The 21,289-nt window shown below is 36.3% G+C and overlaps 1 protein-coding gene across 9 annotated transcripts in view; it reads right to left on the minus strand.

Annotated features, from left to right (window-relative positions):
- The window catches only part of CDC14B (cell division cycle 14B), a 45,205-nt gene that overhangs the window by 20,103 nt on the left and 3,813 nt on the right, over positions 1-21,289 (minus strand). For 6 of the 9 annotated variants that reach the window (XM_041399450.1, XM_041399453.1, XM_041399454.1 and 3 more), the window contains exons 2-6: positions 16,764-16,857; positions 15,821-15,896; positions 13,098-13,190; positions 2,628-2,704; positions 1,052-1,118 (exon numbers count right to left, since the gene is read on the minus strand). In XM_041399450.1, coding sequence (XP_041255384.1) covers positions 1,052-1,118; positions 2,628-2,704; positions 13,098-13,190; positions 15,821-15,896; positions 16,764-16,857 — 407 coding nt within the window. Of the gene's footprint in view, positions 1-1,051; positions 1,119-2,627; positions 2,705-13,097; positions 13,191-15,820; positions 15,897-16,763; positions 16,858-17,575; positions 17,713-21,289 lie in introns of all 9 variants that reach the window. The other 3 variants (XM_041399458.1, XM_041399459.1, XM_041399457.1) reach the window with 3 other exon arrangements.

Raw genomic sequence — 21,289 nt, forward strand, 5'->3', positions numbered from 1 at the left:
CATAAATTTTATTTGCTAGTAGCTTCACTGATTTCAAATTGTTTGCAGTCACAAAGTCCTAAGTAGATATTTCTGTGAGTCCATGATGTCCCATATTAGCCACAACCATAATACTTAGCACTGTATAAAAAATATAATCATTTGCGTAACTAATAGTTTATCCACTTGTTAAAACAGGAAGACAAACACAGATAAATCCCATATCTCCAGATATTAAAAATACTACATTCTAATTTTCTCTTTTACTATGTAATCTTTTGTAGCTTTCCTTGTTGTTCACCAGCAAGAACAGCAATGCACCAGTCTTGGCATATAAATAACCAATTTCAAAATACCCAAAAAAGCTGAAAAATCACCAATCTTCAAGACTACTTAACCAGTAAAAATGTCACTATTTGGTAGAGATACCCATAATACAAAAGACAATAGTACAGTGGAGAGCTGCAGAATTCCATTTCACTACTCATACAGACTAAAAAAGAATGTGTTTTGATTTCCCTACCCTTTAATGCTGCATCACTTCACTGCTATATTGCTATAAAACCTAGTTTTTGTAATTTTATAGTTAAAAAAAGAAGCACCTACCTCCTAACATTTGTTCTATTTTTATTACTAAAGCAAAATCTGAAATCATTAGCATGTGCTGCAAATGCCAGAAGTGTATAACAAACCCATTCAAAACCCTTTCAATGGGTTTTGAATGGGTTTGTTATACACTATGTTCAGCCTAACACATAACACCAGGGGGTATATAATAAACTTAACACATAGCTCTTAGGATTAGAGGTGAATTACTGTCCTGACAGATTACACAAGTAAAACTCAGAATTCCCTCTATAATATCTTCACATGTTGATTATATAAAGTATTGGTAGACTTCTGTGAATGCTGTACCTACTTTGTGACAATGCATAATGCATAGTAAACTAGGCAACAATCCACAGATTGCTACTTCACAGCTCTAACTGGATCCTAGTTTCCTAAGCCTTCTTCTTCTGATGGGCAACATTTAGCTACTTTTTTGAAATGTGAAAAATATTAGTTTACTGACCTTGTTTATTGCATGAAAACAGTCCAGTAATGTCAGATGAAAACTGCAAGTACCAAAGGAAGCATCCCTATAAGACACGATTACCAAAACATAACTATTGTATTTTAATCCAAGAGCAAGCAATTGAAGATACTTCTCTAAAACACCTTTTAAAAATTACCTCAAGGTAATGATTATTAAACTGAAATAATTATGTCAAATGATTACTTCATTTCCCATACATTGACTCTTACAAGAATAACAACATAAAATAAGTTTTATTAAGAGATACAACACTAAGATTACTCCAGCTACAGGTTTTGTAATGCTGAAATGTTCAATTTCAGACATGGACTGTTAGGATAAGCATTTTAGTAAACATAATAAAATATTATCCTTAAGAATCATAAATAGTTCATGCTTATACAAGACGGGAAACCAGTTTCATTAAAACTACTTCTTTCAATTACAAGTTTTTTTTTAATTCTGCTGATCCAGGAATTGCATGTTCTTAGTACATGACCATTATCAAATTTCATAAACACCACAGATTAAGAATTCTCCAGGAATACTATAGTGAAGTAAATAAATAAATTAAACTGAATCTACACCAGAGAACATTACGCCTTGGTAGAACACCTTGAGACCATGCAGCCCTTATCAGCTAATGTTTCTAATAAGTAGAAAACATTTCATGTTCAAGTTTCAACTGAGAGGAAGGAGAACTTTAGAAGAACCTGGGTAACTGTCTCTAGTAATTTTTTCTATCCTTTCCTTCCTTATCAATCAGTGTGAAAAAGGGGCAGAAATTAGGAGGAGACAGAAATAATAGAACGTTACTCAAGTAAAAGAAAGGACACATAAAGGTGACATCGTTGTAGCATGTGTCTCTTAGACCACCTGATCAGAAGGAACAAATGGATAAAGCCTTCTACGGTCAGACAGAAGCAGCCTCACATTCTTAGGCCATGGTCCTCACAGGCAATTGTAACTACTCTGATATGTTTTGGAGGGATAGTACAGTAGGGCACAGCCAATGCAGAAGGCTCCTGGAATACACTGATGACAACTTCCCACTTGCCAAATATGTGCACCAATCTGCAAATACTGTCTTGTGCATAAAGAATGCTATTAAGTATTGCAAGCCCTCTGTGGTGAATGACAGATATTTTGATATGTTCAACTATCAGCTACTGGCACAAAATCAGACTGCCAAGTGAGAAGCAATGTAGAAAAAAAAGCTCAATGAGTGGATACAAACAGTGGGGCTGTTTCACCTTCTGCTGGGACACTTCAATACCAGCTGGTAACTCCTCTGATTCATGGAGTACCTAAAGTTAGGACAGTGAGTGTGTCCCAAGTAAAAACATAAAAAAAATACAACCCAAAAAACAACCAACCAACCAATAAAAAACAATCCCCAAAAAAAACCAAACAAAAAAAACCCCAAACAAACAAAAACCCACCCCAAAACACAAAACAAAATAAAATAAAATAAAACCCCAGAAAACCAGTACGGCAGAAATTACTACTGAAAAATGTTACATTCTTCTTCAAAATACCAAGGTACAGAAAGTTCTATAAAGTTGTTATTTACCTGAAAGGAAGATATGAAACACTTCCTGACAATATAAGCCTGTACACATCATCTGGGGATTCTCTCAGGTATATTATCTATTTTTGGAAAAAGACAGAAAAGGAAAAAGATTATTTTAAGACAGACTTCAATAATTTCAGGCAATTTGTTTACTACAGGAGGCATAATTAATTATCACAGAGTGCAAAAGTGCTGGGAAAGAGTGGCATCAAGAACAAATGTTTGCAAGTGTGCAACAATAAAACAATAAACAATAAAAAATCTTGTCAATATAAAGAAATATATATTTTTAAAACAATCTTTATAGATTTGTGCAGGAGTTGTTCAACTATAGGCTACAGTGAAAAGACTCCTGTTCATCTGGATTCTTACATTTCTACTACAACTCTGCTTCACCAGTCTGCAGATTTGTTTAAATTAAGCTTTTAAGATGTAAATCAAAACATAAAAACCTGCAGAGATATCAGTAAAGCTATGAATCATCCGGTACACAAACTGTTGGTACACACAGCAGACAAGACTAAAACAGTTATTTATGTATGTTTTGATTTTCCTACATCAGAACATTTGCATTTATCCAAATTCTGTACTTTTTCTTTTGCACTTCTGGGGCAATATCCAGTAACTAAATCCAGATGCCATAAACTAAGAGAAACCAAAAATAAAAAAAAATTTTAAAAAAGGAAATCTGTAGCTTCAGAAGCAAAATACTAAGACCAGAATGAATCAAACTTTCTACTGTCAAAAACACTCAGAAATGAATTCACAAAGGACAAACTTACGAGAAATATCCATATGGTCTTCCATCACAACATGTCTGATCCCTCTTGGATAGCCTTTAACACTAAGGTCTCCTTAAAGAATACCTAAAACTCCTCTTTTTTGCATATATCTTCTTCAAATACCATTAAACACTATCCCCAGCATGGCCAGGAGGAAACAACTGTTAATAACAAGCTGTCATTAACAGGTCAATATTCAGTAATTTGAAGTCAATACTTTTTCTTTGAAATTGCTTTAACACTCTACAGAAAATTGTGGGTTTTTTCACTAATGTTCAGTAAAATTATTTATTTCTTTTATACTAATAACATTTTCCCTTAGAGATATTTGAAAGTAAAAATCCTCATGAGTATTAATTAAACAACTTCCAAAAATCAAGGCATGCTGTGTTTACTTTCTGCTGCTTTGGACATTTTTTCTTTAAGAAGTTGGCATTGCCTTTCAAATTTATTAGACGCTGCTACAAAGCCAGTTTGAACAAATGGCTTAACATACCCTAAACATCCTCTCCACACACACACACAGAAAACAAGAGTTAGAACAGATGTTGCTAAAAAACCCAACAAACAAACCCAGCTTGAAACACAACCTAAAGAGACAGCTAAAACAGACATGGCCAACAGGTGACCCCTTTGATTTTCCTGATTCAATTAGTGTGTTAAGTATTTTCAGAGCATTTGTCCCTTGAAACTGGTAGAAGAAAACAGAAAAATAAATCTTTCTTGAGACATAGCTAAGTAACGAAAACTGCATGTTTTGTGTGTGTGTGCTTTCACTGGGGAGAGATAAGCGATTTCTGCATTTATATTTGCAAGTATACACTCAAAATAGAAAAGATATTTCAAAAGCCTCCCCAAGTATTAGTGAATAGCTTAGTCTCTGATGGCAAAATTCACTTTTATTCTGCAGGCATTCATTGCCTGATTTGGATGTAAAGGTTATCTTCCAAGAAATTTCAAATTGTGTTCTTTGCTACAGTCCTAATTTACATCTGCAGGACAGTGAACATGTATTGCTAACAACCATACACATCAAGCACTTCTTGTTTGTCAGGAAGAGAGCCCTGTCCCTGAAAAACTTACAAATCTGAGACATTAAATGGAATTAAAAAACAGATATTAATTAGACAGAGTTTGTAGCCAGAAATGAGTCACCTGGAAAAAACAGGATTGCAGATCACAGAATCAATTAGGCTGGAAAAGATCTCTGAGATCATTCTAGTCCAACCTTTGCCCAAACATGACCATGCCAACTAGACCATGGCACTGTGTGCCACGTCCAGTCTTCACCATCTCCCTGGGTAGCCCATTACAATGTTTAATCAATCCTTCACCCTTCCTATGAAGAAGTTCCTCCTAATGTCCAACTTAAGTTAAGTAATCACACTCTGTAGAATACAGAGTACTAATCACACCAGAGGCAAATAGAAGTGCAACTAATACTATGTGATTTTGTAAGCTTGTATAAAAGCTCAGATGAGGTATGAGAGAAATCCTTACCCCTTCTGAATTTCTTAAAGGAAACAAGACTGAATGCAGAAGCATTTGTTTACAAGTATAACAGCTGCAAGAGAGAATTTTTCCCCATTTCATTGTGTTGTATTAAAATAAGTTATTTAGTTCTATTATGTTACTTCTCAAGCACAGATCCTGCTTCTGAAATTACATTACCAGTGAAACTGCTAGAAACACCTTTTTAACATACATGCATGTGTATGGACTTTTCTTAACATAGCTACATAAGAACACTTTCTCCATACAAGGACATTTAAAAAACCCAATCTGATTTTGCAAAGCAAAAATACAACTTGTATTGTTCAAATGAAGCAAAATACAGCATATTTACTGAAGAAGGAAACTTATTCTGAAACAAAGAGAAATCCTGCTATGCTCAGCTGTGACACTACCACATACACAAAATACAGAACAAGTGAAGAGCTGCAGAGACAGCAGTTGATGAAATGGTCAGATGGTGTTCTCAGTGTAAAGTGCTTGCAAAAAAATTAGGTTAGTATGAGAATAGCTGGATGAGTGCTATGGTATAGAGTGCTTCAAAAAGGAAGAATGTCACTCATACATAATGGGAAAGACCATAAACAGATAATTACTTCACAAGGAAAGTATCTTGGCAGTAACACAACACAAGAAGCTGTGATAGTCAAAGTGGAGACATGATCAGTTTCTGTCACAGGTTAAAGGAGAACACAGCTAGAAATCCAGGTTGCAGCCAAGGCTGGATGAAGGCTGAACATGGGTGGGGCCTGCTTTTAGGTTTGTTGAATACAAATTCATTGTATGGTAACAGGTCAGACTGAAGCAGCAAAACTCAGAGAAGCAACAGATGTCAAGGCAGCAGAGACCACACATCTGCATTAGGAAATGGTCTGCACCAAAAGAATTCCATCAGTAGACAGAGCCAGCACTGAAGATCTGACATCTTTACTATATACTTCTTTTTGAGCTTAACAGCTGGCTTTAATCTGGTCCTGCAGACTGAACACCCATTATCTGTTGGGATTGCTCCTACACTGCTCCATAAAGTGAACCAAAATGCAGTAGTTAGCATTTAAGGAAAGATTCAGTTCAAAAAATATTTCTGACACATCTATATTTATATAAAACTGAATATAACACTGTTTCTGACCTGGAGGAGGCCAGGGAAGCCTCAAAGATGAACAATTTCATTGGAGTGATGTGAGTGAACAAAGGACTAAAGAAAGCAAATAAACAGGAAAGAGAAAGTAGTAGTGATCAAATACCTGTAGCAGACAGTAGTGTTGAAAGAGAGAAGGACTTTCTAAGGCAGCAAGCAGAACTGAAGTTTTAGAAAATAAGAGAATGGAAATGTTGATCTGATGCATAACAAAACAAAGATATATTTGTAAATTAATGAGATATGTACTGGGGAAAGGAGAGGAAATGAGAGAAGACAAACTCCAGAAATCAAAATATACAACAGCTGAAACTAATTTGTCCAGATGCTGATTACAATTTACGTTTCTGCTGTACTTTCTAAGATGATGGAAACTTTCACACATAAAGTTGTTTTCTTAGGTTAATGCCAATAAAGCAACAAACAAAAATGACTACTAAAAAGATAACAATATTAAACTAAATTTAAAGTAATGATATTAGCTGTTATTTAGCAGAAGCATTCACTCTCTAGGATAATTTTTGTCCTTCTGTGTATATACAAATGAAGAAAAGACTTTTAGAATTTTAAAACTATTTCCCAAGAGGATCCTTTCATGCAGTTGGGGAAACATTAAAAAAAAAGGTCTTCTTTCAAAAAAGCTTAGTCAATGCAGCATGCATCTACAAGTTCAGCTTTTAAATTTTTCATACAGTCATATTCAACTGCAGATAGGAGGATACATACATATCTATACACACACAAATACAAACAGAAAAACCCTTAAAATATTTTAGAAATCTTCTATGTAAGTATCTTTCAGGACAATTGTTACTGTAAGGAATTGGTATCTTTCAAGTCAAACATATAATTTTATCACAATCTGCAATAATTTTTATACAGACAATTTAGAAATTTGCTTTTTTTTTATACATACAAAAAAATATCCTTCTGAACTTCAACATATAGCCAGGAATCTGCTATTAGCAGTTGAACCACTAACAATGCTCTAATCATCCTTTTCATTCAGGACATCTGTTTCTAATCAAGGAACAACAGGCACCTCTGTGAATGGTCAAGAACCATCCAAGCACTGAACACTGGGAAAGGTGCACTCAAGCACTCCTCCTGCCAACAGTGCTGTGCAGTCAAACAACTGCTTTCAAGGTCACTCAATGAAATACAAGGGTTTGCAGGATTAGGTGACCCAGTCTTTATTTATGAGCATTTAAAATCAACCAGAGAATGAGAGCTGTTAGCAAGCCATGTTTTCATCTGATTCATTAGTGTTTTCAATACAGCCTTATTTTTCAAGAAACCATTTCCTAGACTGGAGTTATAATCATTGGAATGATATTCACAATAGGATGCAAGGTATTCCTGGTGGAAAGGGAAATGAGACTCTGGTTAAAAAAGGCATCATAACTTTCAATACATGGCACTGCCAAGTAAAATAGTAATGCTGCATATAAGACAAAACACGTTTAGTAATAATAATCTATGACAAAACTTGTTGTTTTTGCAGGAAAAATAAATAGGCTATTGAAATAAGCTTTACAGTTAGAAACTGTATCAACTCAGGTCTGTAAACAGCACTTTAAATTCCTATCTATGATGTGCTTAATACAATCATATTTATCTACCTGTTCACCCTTAACTGAAAAATCTGCTTAAGGCTGCTACCTAAATTGTACATTTTACCAACCATGCTCGCTTAGAAGCCAGAAAATTATGAGATAATTAATTTCAAACTGCTTAAAAGCAAATTTTATATGATACAACTATGTTCCAAAAATGTCACTCTTCCAAGACATTCTGAACTGCTGTAAACAGCAAATAATTAAACCCATTCTGAGCAAATGCAAGTAACTGCTGTGTGTGACCACACTCAAACACAAGCTCATACAGTTGTTATAACTTTAAAGTGTTAAATATTTTATTTCATTAAAACCTCAATTGGATATATTACTCACTTAGTAGATTAAATTTCTAGCAATTTCCTTAGGACAGAATGTTAGATGTTGCAAAATTAAACTAGAAGTTTATTAGAACAAAAAGCTTCCTGTATGGATTTGTGTTGTAGTGAAGAAATGCATGTGGCAAACAGTTTCGTCACTGTCAGAAACACAGTCGTTAAGTGGATAAAAGTAACAGAGAGTGAATAACTGCCTGTCTCTGGCAACTCTCTTTTGTTCATCATAAATAAAAGCAAGAAACCTCCAATTACCTTTTAAATGGCAGAGGGAAAGTATAAAAAACCCTGAACTGACTGGACTGGGTGCATCACTATTTTATGCCAGGAAAGAAAGCAACCTAATGCTATAGAGTGAGGGACCTCCAAAAGAACAACCCTTCTCCTATGGAGACAAGCAATTTTGTAGGAACATGCTGGAATAGAACCTAGCATCAACAGCAGGAAAAGCTGCCACTGTGAAGATTAGTCATGATTTCCCAAATACAACTCAGAGAAGGTAGCATTTTAGAGGACACAAACTCAGAGACAGCCAAGATTCCAGGTAACTTCTGCTTAAATGAAAGGTCAGTACTTTGTATATCTTGTCTCTGCCACTTGCTCATGAAGCACCTCTCACCAAAACATAGCTCAGGGTAAATATGGCTTACCCGTTCTAAATTTGAGCACTGCCACAGCTACCCATTTACCACCCAGCCCGGATCACTAGACAGGTTTATCTCAGGCTTAGCCAGAGATAATTCTGCAAGTGTCACACTAAGAACAGAGCAGTTCGACATCACCAGTGGGTACCAATTGATCTCCATCAACCAGTGGGTGCCAACTGATTCTCCAGCCTCCAGCTTCTACCCAGCATTAGGCCCACAACTAGGAAGGATACTAACAAATTGAAAAGGCAAAAAACCAGTACTATGGATTAGAACGGATGAAGGAAACGCTGCTTACCCTGAAGAAAGAAGATGAGAAAATAGACAAAGTACAGAGATGAGTCCTGGAGAAGGTGACCTGAATTACAGCAGTTCATGGGGCAGTACCCTGGAAGGGTCACCCTCCAAGTACATAATTAGTGCCAGGCCTGAGAAAAAAAACACTGTTACTAAATTAATGTAGCCAAGGGGAGAGGGGGGAGCTTGGGAATTGGGTGGACAGGGCACAGAGGGTACATTTTCTTTTGTAATATAGAAGGAGCAATGATGGAAGAAGCAGACTTTCCTCACCCACAGCCAAGTCCTGGTGAAAATCAAGAGAAGCCACTGTAGATATCAACTCAGAAGACCACTGCTGCTTTGGTAGTGTGGTAAGGCCTGAACAGTGCAGATAGCTTTCAAGGAAAAGATTTTGCTTTAAAAGGTGAAGAACAAAGCTTCCCCCCCCACCCCCCTTCTTTCCCTTTTCCCCCTCCTCCCAAATAAAGTGTAAACATTCAACCCCAACACACTGAATTCTGGATACCCTTTGTGTGGCTGAATGTGCCAAATTTTTGCTAACCTGCATAGAAGAATATTATTCCCATTATGTCTGCAAAAATGTAGAAACAAAATACAGAATTAAAATAGATGAAAGATGAACAGTAAAGGGATTAAGGTCTAAACTGTTAAGATTTACTCTAAAAATTTAGTATTTTATTCTAAAACTACATATACAACAATGTATTTGTAGACTTAATTTTTCACTCTTAAGGCCATGTTATACTGAAGAGCATGAGTTAGGCTGGGCTGTCACATCAAAGGACACCTGGAAGGAAGCAGGAGATGCAGGGGAGGGGGGAAAGAAGGATGTAGTCTGGAGAGTTCATAAACTATCTCCACTGAAGAGGAAAGAAAGACAAGTTAGATGAACGGGAATGGGGGAAACATTAAAACACATCAACTACGAAGAAAAGACTGAGAACAGACTTTGCTCGAAAACAAGAACACTAACAGCTGCCCTTACCACACCACACTTAATGCAGACTTTTATAATTGCCTTACTAGTAGGAGCATATCCCCACATGATATATATACACACATATATACATTTGAACAAAAGATGACAAATGAAAAATCATGCCAATATGTCGCAATTCCTTTAAACAGAAGTTATAATATTCTGTTTAAGAATACAAATTTGAGGTCAACAAGCCTTTGAAAAGACATGCTCAGAAGTTGAAAGTTTATGATGGACATAGAAGTCCCAGAGGAGAACTAGTCATATACAGTTCACTACAGTTTTATAGCTGAAATGTAACTGTGCTTTAAAAAAATAAAATATAAGAAAACCAGAAATTACACGACTCACTGTGCCTTGCCATTCTTGAAAACCTTGCTGTTATTCCTTGTTATTCCTAATAAGTAACCTGTAGCACCTGCACCTACAGAGCAACTTGCACCCCAAAACTGTGCTTAAATTATCAAACAACTTTCAATCCAAGTATATAAGCACTATTTTTGTGCTTGTCTGCATGAACCTGCAAAGGCCACATTCCCTTTCACTTCCTTGCTCTTCCTTGAATGAACCAGAGCTCCCCCAAAGTAAGGCATGTCTTACCCAGAGAGCTCCTCAACCCTAAGGCAAACCGTTGAAATGGGAACCTACCATGAAGCTAAATAAATAGAATCAAGTAAAAAACCACATTCAATCCACAGAAAACAAAATACAGTATCAACCTACAACTTACACAGTAAGATCAGAAAATAAATTATGACAATCAGCTCAAGCAACGAAGAGTATTACCAATATGACACAGTCTGATTAAGTAAAATTATAGAAAAACTCTTTAAAAGATTTGACCAGTATCTGAATGGATCTTTCTTCAACAAACAACAAACCATTCTGAAACTAAAGCAGGTAGACACGTAAGCCTACATCTGTTGGAAATAAAGAAGTCATCAATATTTCCTTTCAATCAGGAAATATGCATATAGACATATTTATCAGGCATTCTGAACAGATCCCATATCATTGCTTGCTCCATAGACAACAATCCAATTCTCTCTGCAGAATGCAGAAATATGGGACAAATATGTGTGAACACTTGAGCAATGAGCTCTGTAATTAAGCTTGCCTCTTCATGAAAGATCATCAAAGCATGCAACTGGGGAAAAAAAGCCTCAGGGGCATAGTTTTTCTTCTGTGATCTTTCTTCAGTGGAATCCCTCCTACATCAACCTGGGAAGAAATTCTACCCTACTGTAAAGAAAAAGCAGAACCAAAGCCAAAATATATTGTACTGGAAAGAAAACCAGCATCTAGCTAGAGCTAGCTCACTATCCTGCAAATTTGCAAGATAGACATGCCTACATACAAGGAGGTGACTGATACTCATACTGCGCTTCACTTTCCCCTAGGCCTTTCAGGGAAACTGCCAAAATATTCAATGTGTACAATACAGTGATTTAAGCACCTCTCCAAACTCTCAGAACTATGGTGGTTTTCCCATATTTTTTTGCCATGTGCCGTGTGTCTGCAACTAGTCCTACCACATGCCTTGTCTAGGCAGTCATGATCTCTCTGTGAGCATCCTTTCTTTACTCTCAACTTCCACTTCCTTCACTGCAGCTCTCTAAAGCAAAAACTGCCTACTCATCTGTAAAACAGCCTCCATTTCTATTTATTGTGTTTTCAATTGTCATAAGCCATATATATTAATCTTATTGCTTTAGTCAAGACTGTCAAAGCACTCACCTTCACTTGCATGCTGTTATTGCAACATGGCAGGGCTACCAATGATCAAAAACAAGATTTATTTCAGGTTTTCTGTATACTTTTGCATAGTCAACCACAGTATTTTCCTATTAGATTGTTTTGCCATTAGTTAATCTTCTGTGCCAAAATTCTGCTCAGAATGTCAGCTGCTGTGCCACACAATGTTGCTACTACACATATTTTGAACAGTGAGGAAAAAGCAAAACCCACTTTTTTCCAAATAATGGCTGATAACTGAAAGCAGGCCCCTCTCACTCTCTAGACCTCAATTATGACTGAGTAATTAGGAAGAAGTAGTTTTCGTAAAAGCTGCAGCTGTTTTGTCAACATAATCCCTCAATGGCAAACAAGTTTAATTACTCATATTTCCAGTCTCCATGCAGTTTAAGATTACACAGGACTACAACAACATTCCTAATTCAAATACCAAGTGTGACATGTTTTGAAATTTAGTTCTCAATTTGTAAAAGTGCTATAGAATATAGACAACAGAGAAACCCCAGGGAACAGAAAATGGACATCCTGCATGATGCAGAGAGGCAGGAAGAAGACTGCCTGTGTCACAGAAAGTACTGCATAGCCTTTGCAGCCAATAAATAGGAATAACCTAAGGCTACATGAACCAATCTCTCAAATCTCCAACATCAAAAAATGCATAGCTTCTTATTTCATTTTATTACTCAGTAAACAAGAGAAATGGTTACAACCAAGGTGTGTTACAAGTCAAAACAGGACCTGAATATGGTGCATCACAGCTTTCATCATGAAGAATTCAGCGTTTTATTTCTTGACTACATTTCTGTGTAGCAAATGCATGCAGTTGCGATATAAAGCCAGTCCTTTTGCCCTCTGCAGCTACAGACTTGGCTTAGTACCTTTCCAAACATTGTATCTTCCCAGGTTTTAGACAGGCTCTGAACCCATCACACATTCCAACTGCTTCTCCCAGATTAATTGAAGAGATTACTTTGTACTAGAGAAGAAGCAGCTGGGGAAGGAAAGTGTCATTTAAACATGCACTGGCAAATGATACATTATATTTCATGCAAGATACTAAGTTTCCATTATAAAAAAGAAAAATGGGTTGCGCGGTTGGGGAAAGGCAAAACTTCAACAAGCAATGAAACGATTTTTTTTTCTAAATGAAAAGACATTTTCAGTGATGCTCTTATTTCTTAAGAACAGAAATGGCAGTAGGAAGGGAAAAAACCTGAAATTATGCAACTTCACTCACACACCTTCTGGACCTTAGAAACTCTCATACTATGTGATTCATTACTATAATTACATTAGTAGGATGATTATCAAGAGAAAAGAATTGTTTTTATCTTGCTGTTCTAAAAATTGAGTATAAAAAATTGAACACAATCAGCAGCTGATGTAAAAATTTAAGTACTTACTGCGTAGGAGCCTATGAGGAATGCAGCGTTTGCTTGCTTTTTCTGATCAAAGCCAGTATAATGAATTATTTTCTTCCTTATCAATGAAAATGACTGTATCAAGAAATGCACAAGATTATGATTTTGCATTTTAGACCTTTTACACCTTCTTTTATAAAACCAGAAGAATGCAAGAGTTTGTTTACCTCCTTTCATCCAGCTGTAGTCAGAGATCCAAAAATACTGTGGAGTAGTCCCTCAGAAGATTTTGAAAACTGTATTGCATCCCTACCTAGATTTTTCCAGTATTTTTCCCAGTATCTAGCCTAAATAATTTTGATAGAAATTATTGAAATACTTTCTTTTTCTTCTTAAATGCATTTGTATTTTTAGTTAGCATTTTTTATTTCAAACCTTATGTAACAGATAGCCATTTATGAGAATAGAAAGTGGCATTCTCAAAAGCATTACAGGTATATTAAGTTCAAAAAAATTTTAAAAACAGAGTTTACACCTTTTCATTCATTTTTCAAACCCAAATGTAGATAAATCCACTAGCATTTTTTTCTAAGGATCAGAACCATGCTTAGATTAAAATATTTTTTGAAATGATTCCAAAACTTTATCATAAATACTTTTTTTAAGTGTCATCTTGGCTTGGCATACAGTTTCTCCATTTATTTTAGAATGTGGGTGTGTTGAGAGCTTTATAACAAGCTGGCTCCTAGATAAGGGCCACAGCCAGATTAATCTGCCCGAGATACAAACAGGGGAAATGTAGAGGATTTTGTAGATAGTTAGCTAGCTAACAAAGATCATGCTGGAAGCAAGAAGGAGACGAGGATAAAAGCGGCAAGGTCACTGTGCCCTTGCTGAAACTTAAGGTTGTGGGAGAGGTTCGTTAGCTAGCAAGAATGAAGGAACGATAGCAGAAACCATAACAAGGTGAACACAAGAACGTAAATGTAGACGTAGTTGACTGATAAATGACTAACCAATGATGAGCTCAATTTTTGCAATATGCATTAGCCTTATTAACACTGCTATAAATGTGTGTGCCTACCCAATAAACTTCTGAGACTTGTTGTTCATCATCTGGTGTGCAAGTCTTCCTTCTCCATCATGGGTGGAATGGCATTTTCAATAGAAAGTACATACACTTGTGGTGGCAGTTATCCCCTGACTAGCCCTTGAAATAAATTCTGATGTGCTTGAAACTGCACACTTTGATCAACTGCTAAGCTGTCATAAAATGTCATCTTATGTGTTTAAATAGCAATGCTTGTTCAAGATACCAGATTCAATGCATTCAAAACAAAACAAAAAAAAACCCCGATCAGTAGCAGAAATATGTTCTCAAAAATCCTGACATGTCAGACACAAGACATGGAAAGGGACTATAACATAGACTTTTGTTGCTTCAGAGCATCCAATGTACAAAAATCAGAGAAACTCATCTCTGATGAACACAGTTATCCAAGCGGGAGTTTACCACCTCCCAGCCTGGACCAATAAACAGGTTTATCTCAGGCTTAGCCAGAGACAATTCTGCTAGTGCCCAGTAAGAACCAAGCAGCAACGTCACACCCATAGGTGTCTATTGCTTGTACAACCTAAAGAATAATAAAGCAAGTCTGAATTCTGCAAACTATCATCTGTGACAGGAATCAAGGAATGAAAAAAAAAAAAAACTTCTTATTCTATAATGTGCTGTATATTTCCTACTTCTCACAGTTCAGTGGCAGTATAAAGATCTAAGTAGCTTTGAAGGGGCAAACCATGATTGACACTAACAAAAATAAGCTTTTTCATCTGCCAAACAGGTTTTATACTCCAACATCTACTAAAGGTCAGCTAACTTGTAAGTTGTGTTATTAATGTAAGAAATCCATTTTAAACACACTATGCTTTTTCAAGAGCCCAATCCCAAGAATTACTCAGTTCCTGTAAGAGAAAATAATCTGTACAAGCAGAGCACCCACCTTCAGGTCAATGCTATCAATGTTACTGTTGTGTTATTAATGTAAGAAATCCATTTTAAACACACTATGCTTTTTCAAGAGCCCAATCCCAAGAATTACTCAGTTCCTGTAAGAGAAAATAATCTGTACAAGCAGAGCACCCACCTTCAGGTCAATGCTATCAATGTTACTGTTGTGTTATTAATGTAAGAAATCCATTTTAAACACACTATGCTTTTTCAAGAGCCCAATCCCAAGAATTACTCAGTTCCTGTAAGAGAAAATAATCTGTACAAGCAGAGCACCCACCTTCAGGTCAATGCTATCAATGCTACTAAAGATAAAATGTTGTTTATTATTGAAGAATGTCAGCAACAGAAGAGAAGACCAAATCAAACAAAAATAATTTCAAATAAAAACATAGCACTACACCTTCAAGCTCATTCAATATTGGCAGATTGCCAATACGACAGAATTCCAGGAAAAAAGCTTTTCCTATATAAGAGGCTGTATTAATTCAGCTACTGATCTTCTAGAAGCTTAATGATAGTTACTGCCACAATTGTGCATCTTCTCTGAGTGGGTAAGTAAGTTTTCCACCCTGATCCTCCTCCTCCCTAAATTCACCTCACTAAAATATAGCATTCATATTCAGAATTCAGCTGGATTAGGAAAACAGGAAAGTACCTGATCAATAATAGTAACAACAAAAGAAATGTTGGCCTACTTGTTTTTTTTAAAAGGCAGTAATATTGGCTTTTGAATCAAAACCCCAAGCATTACCTTTAATTTCCTGTTTAGCTTGCAGCAGTATCTGTAGACCATTGCCAGATTGAGTGGTCCAAAGTCTGCATAGAAACTGTTAGAAGAAAGGATAAAAATTGTACATGACCCATGTAAATGCCTTTTTTTTTTAACAAGATGCACAAAACAAGGAGTCATAATATACATGTGATATACATTCATTATTATAAAAATAAGCATGCATTCTTATATAAATACATACTGTTTTGTTGGAGGAAATGTTTTGTGATCTTAAACATGGACTAAAATTCTTTTGTTTTCGACACAGCACCATTCAAAACCAATACCCCAGACTTTAAGAACTATTTCTCACTACTGTATCACACTGTGACAAAAGTTTTTAAACTCTATTTTAAAAGGAACTAACAAGCTTTACTTTAAAAGAAGGCAACTCATGCTAGAGAAAAGGAAACACAGAGAATAAAGATTTATTAGTGTATTAAAAACCAGCAAGCATGTCCTTGATCAAAACTATTTGAAGAACTAGCAACATTCCATTTCATGTAAAAGACAAACACTGGTCACTACAGGGGAAATAATATATCCATTGTCAGCTCATAAAGGCTTCAATTGACTTTGCCATTTTCTTCTCTGATTCTAGGAAGTTGAGACATTCCACTTAATACATGAGGAACAAAAAAAGTCTGGCAGTACAATATGCACTTCTGAATTTTTATGGCTGTATCATGTTTCTGTGTCTTCTAACACGAATGGGTAAAATGAAAGCTTCTGCTTTGAAAATGTTTTTAAGAAATCCTGATGGAAAAGCAAGAAACCCTTCTAAAGCCTATAAATAATCATGGCACGCAAGTCTTAGAAGATTCATGTAATTAATTCTCCAATGAGACTAATTCCTCATGCTGTTGTTCTGACTAATTTATTTCTGTGAAAAAAGGAAAAACAAACCTATCTCGGTACTTACTTCTCATACACAAGTTCATCATCTATGCAGAAATAATGGGTATTTGCAGCTCCACTCTTTGGTTTTTGGTAAAGAATTGCAAAATAAAGGCGATCTGAAATGCAAGAAAATTGGAAGCTTTTATAAACATCATGATTTTCTGCTGAAACTCTGAAGTATTACTTGTCAATGGGACAGCATTAAATGGTTTAGAGTGAAGAAAATCTTCTTTTAAGTATTAAACTAGGTATTATCATTTCTCCAATTTTAAACAAACAAGGCACACAAAGATTGAGGCTTTTTGTTCAGCAGCGTTCCCATAATCCACAGCTCTTTAGGGTTCTTTCCCAAAGCGTTCCTTGTTTGATGACTTTGCAAAATAGCAGGAACCTGACTTGCACCCACACACACAGCAGACACCTCCTTTGGCAGGTTTGGTTGCACCCCAAATACCAATGCACACACACCACCCCCCAAACTAAAGCACAAGTCCCTCTGCACCTCTGATTCCCTACATTAAACTAAATGATAAAGCACACTCACACCAAACACAGGCACTCCTATCTGTAAAGACATGATTTTGACAGTAGTGCCATGCAATTAAAGCCTGCAGGTAACAGACTTGGGAGGTATCCAACCAGGTAGCCCATGCTGCCCATGGGAGCACCAGCAAAGCCCCACCTGGACATCTCCAACTGAATTCTCATCCCCATCCTAGCTGTTCCTTCAAAGCCTGTGTGCCTGCAGACAAGAGATACCTTGTACTTGGCCTGGCTTCCTTCATTAAGCTGAGGGAAAAAAGTAACAGCGGTATTCACATATATATAAATTACTTTTATGGCCGGGGAAGCTGAAGCCTCAGTGAACTTTAAACAATGACTGTGCTCCTGCTATAAATTGCTGTCCTTGGGGTAATTGGTCAATAAAAATTGAGACTTGCAGCACCACCGCAATACTTGTCTTCCTCCTGCTGAGAAAATATCATCATAAAATATTTGAATTAAAATTCAGACCTAAAAGGAAAGATTTCTTTTTTTTTCCTTTTTTTTTTTTTTTGTGAATTAATTCACTAGAACAGATATTATGCAAGTATCAAAACAGATCAAGTGTATGTATTATTTCAAAACATGATGAGGAAAAACTGTGTGTCAGTTTTTAGACAGCAGGGGGAAAAAAAATCACTTCAAGCTTCAAAACATCATCCATGACCACCACTTAGAAATCATCACCTGTATCTGTACATATATATATGTATGTACATATCCAGACATGCCCTGAAAGGAATTACCATATCTATATTTCAACAGTCACATGGTCAGTGCTCACCTACATACACTAGTATCTCCAGAGTGAAGGCAGAAAGGTCCACCAAAAAGAGTGCATTTTATTAATACCTTTTTCAGTAGAACAGCAGCCTGATGTGAATGGTTTGGCTTAAACATGTACAGGTCAGGAGCAACAGTGGGATGTATAGTACCTCCTAAGCAAGTCAGGCACCTACCTCCTTACTCTCTAGCAGAAGCAAGGCACTAAACTTGCTTATTTAATTTCTAATAGTCCCATTCTGTAAGCAGAGCAGCTTCAAGTACTAGATGTGAAGTGCATTAACTGCTTCTGTACTTCCCAGCACTTACCAAATCATTCCCTGAAAACAAGACAAAGGATAAAATTTAGACTAATGTGTGCATTTTTAAAAAGTGACTAAACCGGCTCACAAAGTGAATTATGTGTGGAGAAGCAAGCACACTGATACTTCAGCTGGGTGCAAAATATGCTATGGCAAAAACTGCTTCATAGAGAGGCAGTCCTGGGGGTGGACTTTTGGGGGTAGTTCCCCACCACTGTGTTAATCACTGAGCTCTGGCAAGGTGGATTTGAATGCATTAGAAACTGTAACAGGTATCCCTGGGCAATACTAAAAAAAATAAGAAAAGAAAATAGCGGGGAAAAAAGGAAAAACAAAAAAAGGGAGAAAAAAGAAAAAAAAAAGGAAAAAGAAGGCAAGAAAAAGGAAAGGAAAAAAAGAAAAGCAGAAAAGAAGGTAAAAAGCTGCTTTGCTGACTTACTTCTCTCTGCTCTGAGAATGAGAGCTAATGTATGCAGGAGAACCGAGGGCAAGGGAGGAAGCAGAAAGGAGAACAGAGAGGACGTGATATCTAGGGATTGTATTTAAACTGGCATTGCTAGATTAAACACATGTCACTGCAGCCCCAAGCTATATTTTCACACCACTTCTAAACTGATTTAATGGCTAGCTGCCACCAGGTTCCTTAGAAGGAAAAAAAAATTCTTCTGAGTTAGCTCACTGAACCAGCCTGCTGGGGTTTAAGAGTAGGAATATACAGCCAAAATTTTTCTCTCCATGGCATCCATTCTTAAGTGCCAGTCTAATTATTGACTAGACTGAGCTCTTCCTCTTCATTGTACACAAACAATAACCACATCAAAGTGTGGGAAGAATGGCAGTAGTACTCAAACCGAGTTCCTTGGGTACTCAAACACTACCTTTTTGCACTTCAGCTTCTTCAAAGAACCTTTATATCACTTCTGAAAATATAAAAGTACTTTGCAAAGAGCAATCCAAAATCTTCAAATACAAACGGAGGACAAAAATGAAAGTAAATATAATTTGCACAGGTCAAATACCTAAAATAATTTAGCATTTTGTTCCAAAACAGGATTTGGAATACAAGAATCACTTGCATCCTCAGTGCTTGTACTGTTACTGAAATGCTTCTGCAGCTTGCAAAAATGTCCAGTAAAAATAAAAATTCCTGTCCTGAGCAAGTAGTGTGTATGTAGCCTTCAGAAATGCTATTGGCAATGGCTCTGCTCTGGTATCTCTGAACTGTGTTCTGAATTGTTGCTATTCTTAAAACACCTGAAAGACACTTGAGTTTAATGAGTTTACAGAAGTACCTCACAATAAGAGCAGTGTGTGTCAAATGCCAGTATCCTGACAAGCTGTCCATTCCTGTGCGCTGCTAACAATTACTCCCTATTATGTAAACAGCAGGCTCCATCTTTTTAACATGTTTCCTAAGGGGAGATTTTAGAATGAAGAAATTTCCTGTAAGTGTGTTTACCTCTCTACTGATTACCAGTCCAGCATCTGACAAATGCTGTATTACTCACCAGGTCTGTTTTTACCTGGTTTTTTTCCCAAACACATTCCAAGTTCTATTTAATCAAGGATTACTGTGTTGTGGTGGTTTTTTTGTGTTATTTTTTTTTTTTTAACAGAAATTAAGAGAAAGGAGAATTCCTTCATTAAGGATTTGATTGCAGGATTGAGAGTTTATACATAAAATACACTCAAGCACTGATGATTTGATTTCACTAGGATTCCACAAAGGTTTGGACTACCAGGAGCAAGGCTTCACTTTCATTATCTTCGTGTTTCCTTTGCTAATTTTAGCTCTTTAGTATTTCATTTACATATAGTGCACTTGAGCACTTCCTAATTCCTGCAAATTTCTGATAAAAAATCATGCTAAAACTATCATACTAGGGCAGACCTTTCTAATCATCTCTCAGAAGAACGACAGAGTAGGGCTCACTGCCTTACAGGCTGCATCTGCTCTGCAATTAAGAGATATGGCTGCAGCATTTTAGATATACTTCAAATACACCTAATTTTGTCAGCCTTATATAACCAAACTGTTAAAATACATAAGCATGGATATCACTGCAGGCATTTAATTTGACTAAGCATCCAATGTACAACCAAAATGAGTCTACATACCCCCAACTGAGGCATAGGTTACCACAACTGTGTTACTGCTGGTACGACAGCTAGTGAGACTAAGGCTAGCACAAGCATGACTGTCCAAGCTGATTGCAGAGTGTTACAGAAGGAAAAGCACTCTGCTTGTTTATCAGAGCCACAGTGTTCTGTAGAAACAAATGTGTAGAAAACTGAGAGCTACCACTTCAAAATCACATTAATGTGAATTTAGAGATGAAAAAATAATCTCCTTCCTTTACTCTCAACAAGCCTGATGCTTCTCAGGTTGTGCTGCACAGGCCTTCAAGAAAGAAACTTTATTAATTCAAGAATTGCAGTTGGACTTGATCTTAGAGACTTCTTCCAATATAAGTGATTCTATGACTTTAATTGACAACTGAATATTAAATAGGCATTAGTGGCAGGACAAGTTTGCATATGTTCAGCAAAAATTATTTAATACAAACAGAAATTCTACAGTTCTATTGCTAAATAGATGCCCTAGATGAGAAACTCAGTGACTGACAGTACAACAAAACCCAGTGTTAGTCTGTTTTGAATCACCAGGAATGTAACCAAAGAGTTTTTACTATTTTAAGAGGAGTGTATTTCCGAATTCAGAGTTGGTATATGGAATTTTGTTGTGTTTGACTTAAAGAATTTCAACATATTTGTTGAAGATTTTCTTTTAAGACTTCCTATCCTTGAAAAAATTCATTCAGTCATCGTCACTATGATATTTCAAATTCAGGTGATGATAGACTTGCCAATTGGAACAACAGCTTGGACTCTGAAGAGGAAAATAAAATTACACTAAAAA

This window comes from Onychostruthus taczanowskii, unplaced genomic scaffold, assembly GCF_017590055.1.
Source record: "Onychostruthus taczanowskii isolate IOZ18803 unplaced genomic scaffold, ASM1759005v1 scaffold160, whole genome shotgun sequence".
In the NCBI taxonomy this organism is placed as follows: Eukaryota; Metazoa; Chordata; class Aves; order Passeriformes; family Passeridae; genus Onychostruthus; species Onychostruthus taczanowskii.